At 45.3% G+C, this 5,230-nt stretch overlaps 1 protein-coding gene across 1 annotated transcript in view; it reads right to left on the bottom strand.

The window, feature by feature from the left end:
• The window catches only part of ZSWIM8 (zinc finger, SWIM-type containing 8), a gene marked incomplete at its 5' end in the record, with an annotated part of 23,621 nt that overhangs the window by 8,058 nt on the left and 10,333 nt on the right, over positions 1–5,230 (bottom strand). Inside the window, 6 exons of the mRNA XM_010078221.1 lie at positions 7–271; positions 559–782; positions 1,541–1,830; positions 2,029–2,251; positions 3,023–3,175; positions 3,935–4,166. Of these exons, the coding sequence (XP_010076523.1) occupies positions 7–271; positions 559–782; positions 1,541–1,830; positions 2,029–2,251; positions 3,023–3,175; positions 3,935–4,166 (1,387 nt within the window). The remainder of the gene's footprint in view (positions 1–6; positions 272–558; positions 783–1,540; positions 1,831–2,028; positions 2,252–3,022; positions 3,176–3,934; positions 4,167–5,230) is intronic.

The following is a 5,230-nucleotide window of genomic DNA, read 5'->3' as shown; positions in this document are numbered from 1 at the left end:
CCGCGGCTGTCCCCGCCCCTGCCACTGTCACAGTGGTTGGCTCAGAGGTCACCCGGTTGTCTGTCAACCCACGTGCTGCTTCAGAGGCAGCCCGTGCACCACTGGCACTGCAGCCTGTGGCACCTTCTCTCTGGGCTGGGGTCCCACCAACAGTCTGTTCATAAAGCCAGTACCACTGGTGAGCTACTTCAAAGAGGACTTCTGGGTACACGCCACCTCCTTTGGCTGCCTCTTCTACTGCCATACAGGCCTTTTCCAGCATCAGATTGTCCTGGGGGCAGTGAAAGAAAAGCAGAAGAATGCAAAATCAGAAACACAAGAAGGCAAAACTACAACAGGAGGAAAGTATAAGGCACTCTAAAATGACCGACACTATGGGGAATAGAGAGATCACAACTATGCAACGCGATAACCAGAGCTATTCATTAAAAATAAGAGAAATCCACAGAATTGGGATTAAGGCTGTTCAGTACCACAGAAGCGCCAATCCCACAAGTAACAGCATGTCCTTCATGCTGGAAATCAGCTTGGGCTAGCCAGCTCCGACATGATGCTCACCTGTTCCTTACACTGCACCAGAGCCCTCTGGATCTCATTTGGGTTCAGCGCATGGGCATGGGGCAGGCAGCTGAGGGCCAGTTCAGCAGCTGCCCGCACCATATTGGAGTCTCTGGCCCGTGAAGCTCTGTCTGCCAATGATGCCACTTCTGGGGGTGTCAGATGTCCGTCCCAACACTCCACCAAGATGTTCAAGGCTGCACTACCAATCTCCATCGCCTGCCCTAAGAGGAAGAGAGAAGACTCTCACACCACTGTATGCCCAGTGCAGTTCCAGTCAGCCTTCTCTCAACAGGAGGTGCCCTCCTCACTTCCTTCAGGAGCAGCGACAGAGCCCAGTTGCTCACCTTAGGCTTCAAATCAAATGTAGGCTCTTTCTTCCAAAACACAGGACAGACAACAGCCCTCAACAAGCAAGCAGTGAATGAGGGTAGCATTACCAAAGTTAAGCTAAAGGTGCATTTGAGGCAGTGAGAGGAATTTCCTATAGCTGATTTTAGTACCCACAAATCATAGCCTGGACTGTGGCTCTATTTCCATCATATCATGAAAACATGAATTTTCAAGGATGTGTTTTTCAGGGTCTAGAAGCCACATGGATAGAAAGCAGGTAGTAGGTCTGGTAAGGAAGAGGAAAGCAAAATGCTGAACACAGCCAAAGAGCATGTTCAAACTTGACAAGTATCTTGTCTCTTCAGCAAACACTTGAAGTTAAGACCAGTCTCTATGTGAGAAGTGGTCCATGGCCCTGAAGACTGAAGCATATTGCAGTACAAACAAGAAGAAACAGGTCCCAAGAACTTTCCAGGCCAAAACAAGAACCACTGTATAAAACCACTGGTGCTCAACTTGTGCTGCCAGCTGTACCAGCAGCTTACATGGCTACCACAGCACATCAGCATCACCATTTTTGGCCATAAGCTCACCTCCCTCCCCTCCTTCCTGCCCAAAAGTAAGCTTCCTGATAAAGTTTTGCTGTAACCTGTAATCCAAGAGACATGGGAGGAGTAAGTTCGAGAGAGCCAGTTGGGAGACACAAAGTTGTGCAGTCCTAGTGCATACAGCCCAATCTCGAAGGCGCAGAGGTGAAGGTTGCGGTGTGGTCCCTGGTGCCCACCACTGGAGGAAGGGTGGGTGAAGATGGAGGTACTGCTGTTTCCACCTGCTTTGATAAGGACTGTCTTGGCCAATTCAAAGTAGAAGTGAGCAGCTGCTTCTGAGGGCTGGTTTGGGACATGAGGAGCATGGCTCTCCAGCCGCCTCCCTTTATACCTAGAAGAAAAAGGCAGAGGAACCTTCCAGACAGCAACAAGTACCCCAAGTTCACTAGCTGGAGTGCAGAGTTCCTGTCTTTTAGGATCTAGAGGAAACAAAGCAAATGCTCTCAAGGAAGTACTTCCTGATGCACATGTGCTAGTTCCCTGACATCAGGCCTAGAGGTTACCTCTGTGCATTGGTATTATTCATTACCTGCCAACTTCCACAGTCTTTGCACGTGCTCCCCCACTGGCTCTCCTACTGCCACTGGAAGAGGAAGATCCCAGTGAATCACTTGAAGAACTGCTGATGCTGTCACTGTCCTGTCCTCTGCCCCAGGATGTTGTTGCCCATCCCCCACGTAGCGGACGCCGACTGAGCGTTGGAGAACTGTCAGAGGTGGTTTCAGGAGCACTGCTATCAATACTAGCCATGCCTACAACACCAGAACCAACACAGTTATGTCACCAGGGTTGGTAAATGTAATGTGGGTGGGTAATACTGCTACCCACATCACCACAGTTCCAACTAAGATCACTCGTGTCAGTGACGGTCAGCCTTACAGCTGCCAGGCATTCAACTTTGCAAATTAAGAGAGTGAGTTTGGCCACAGATACCAGTGTCATTTTGCAGTTCTCAGATTAAAAAGCAGCAGAGTCTGAGAACAATGTATCTTTATTTCCCAGTTCACAGTATCCCAGTTCCTCACTCCATCTGCCAAGCTTTGTGGCAGAGTATAACAACAAGAAGCAACAATACATACAAAGTTCCACAGATTGTATGAGCATTAAGAAAACCTTTCTGGTACACGCTGTACAATTTACAGAAAGGTTCTTCACATCCTCAGCCTCTAACTTACACCCTTCCCAAGAGAAATGTAGAGAGGCAGCAGCTTCTCTGAATTTGTTTCTGCACCCAGGAGCACAGTGCTCCACTCTGGGTTCAGCAATCATTCAGCTCCAGATATCTAACCCATCACACAGAACATATCTGGTGTGAGAAAGGTATGGTAACTTGCCATACAGAAGGGGTCAGGAAATCTGTGGAGCAAAACCTATTTCTCCATGCCAAACACCTCAGAGACAATCAACTGCTTCTGTAGTACAGGAAAGGCTGACAAGTGGAATAAAAAAGGAAGGGAATTGCTCAAAACCCAGCAGGTTGCCTAGCACAGCACTAGATGCTGTATGAACTAGTCAGTTCCTACCTGTGTGTTTCTTCTTCTGCCTAACAGGTGAACCCCAGCATCTCCCATTGTATCCACCTCGGTTTCCAAGGGCCAGACGACTGGGGACCTTTCCCTCTTGTTTCAAGACAGTGGACTCCGCAGCTGGCTCACAGGGAGACCTCTGAGAGGTCTCTGCATACATAGGACAGCGACAAGGAAAACGTTATGATTTCTTGCTGTATCTCTAAACCCTGATGTGGCCATTTAAAAAATATAAACATCAAAAGATGCAAGATTTTCATAAAATTAGTGGTATGTATGAGCAGGATTATCTCAGTTTTCTTTCAGTATTAAGCATATCATCCAATACCAGGCCAAGAACACTTAATAACTCAAGATCTGGAAAATTTGCTGCCACTACAGAAAAATTCTAAAACAAAAATGCTCCAGCAACCCTAACCTTATTGCAGTCACCCTCAGCTAGCATTGATCTCTTTGGGAAGAGTTAAGAGAGCATCTCCTTTCCACCAAATGCTACCATATGTGATGTTTGCCACCAAAGTGGAAGCACAGCTTGAAAAAAACCACATTTATCCCTAATGGCTTTGAGTAATCATGGTTATTTATCTTGCATGAAGGTACCTGACTCAGTGTGTAACTTTCTGAAATCCTGCACCTATATGATACAAACCTAAAAGATGGAGTCACAGCAGTTTTATGTTAACTGGTTATACAACTCGCTCAACATAGGAAAACCTGAAAATTAGCTTGAATTTCTATGCAACAAGAATGAGTACAGAAATGGATCCAGACAAACAGATAATGAGGGAATGACATTCTAGTAACCACCAAGCAACCAGATGGTAATATAATCACTCTACTTCCCAAAACCGACAAAAAGGTACAGTTCCAGCTTTGCACTGGTAACAGAAGGGTTTAAACACCTCTTACCCTGTGCACACTTCTCCACAAAGTTCTCAGGACTGCTTTGGACTGCAGTGCTTACAGCAGCTTGCTGAGTAACAGAAGTCCCTGGAAGCTGCTGGGTCACTGCAGTGGACTGGGCAGCATGTTTGGAAGGAGATTTTTGATTTGCTACTGTAGGCTTGCTGGATGAGTAGAAGGAACTCAGAGTCTGTGGTTTGTGAGTTTGACTCTCTCTGTCCAGGAGTTTGTCTAAAATCTTTAATAGCAAATAAAAAGAAAAAAAAGAAAAAAGAAGAGCTCAGCAGAAGGGTAAGAGAACAGGCATTACACTAAGACACAGAGGCAAAGCACCAAATCAGCTTCCCGTTGGACAATAAATACCATTTGCTGGAGAAAAAAATAAAATGTTTCTTCTCTACAAAGTAGGCATCATCTTCCTGCACTGAAGATCAGCACAGTTGAGAGCTATGTGGTCTGCGTTACTGTGGAATCGAAGATTCATTTGTACTCGGTAATATCCCCATTTTCACTACAAACAGCCACTGGCTTTACTTGAAAAGCACCCAAAACTCACAATAAAGCAGTAATTCTGGTACATCAAAAGGACAGAATGGAGGACTCCATATTTAGTTCTTCTAGTCATTAGATGTTCCTGTTTTAAGTCACCAAAATTCTGTGCTCACCATTCAAAAAATCCTGTCATATCATTACTGAGAAACTGGTAAAGCCACTAGAGAAACTGCCTTCTACCAGCCTACAATAACACTTGTCCTTATTTATTACATAATAGGGGACAATTACATGACCACATTTTATGGGTTTGTCCATTTCTATTGTTCATTCTCCACACAAAATGAACACCACAAGTGTGACAGAGCATTTATTTGCAGATGACTGATACCACAGTATCCCCGTTACTCCCTGGAGAAGAGCACAGCAAAAGTGTTCTCCTTAAGGAGACAGAAAGACACTAAAAACATTCTTGCTGAGTAGAAGCATTTCTGAATATAAAGGACTAATAAAATGCTTCCTGAAGCTTCAGCAGTTTTTGATATTTTTTTTCCTCCTTTGGTGTGGAGGGGCAGAGTTTTATTATCTCTCTTGCATGGGAAATTAAGGCACAGGTGGACTGCGCTAGTATATCAAGGAGAGGAGAGGTTAAGAAACAAAGGCTTTGCTAGATACACTGTTCTGCAAGCCAACATCCCTGCAGCAAAACAAAGTGAACACAAGACCACACACACAGTGCACACTGAAATCCCTGCGACAAAGGACTTGTTTTAGCAGGTAAGGAAAACATTAAAAGCACTGAGAACACAT

The sequence above is a fragment of the Pterocles gutturalis genome, unplaced genomic scaffold, assembly GCF_000699245.1.
Source record: "Pterocles gutturalis isolate BGI_N339 unplaced genomic scaffold, ASM69924v1 scaffold34843, whole genome shotgun sequence".
Taxonomy (NCBI): domain Eukaryota; kingdom Metazoa; phylum Chordata; class Aves; order Pterocliformes; family Pteroclidae; genus Pterocles; species Pterocles gutturalis.
The sequence above is the reverse complement of the archived record's forward strand: the minus strand, read 5'-3'. Positions and strand labels throughout refer to the sequence as shown.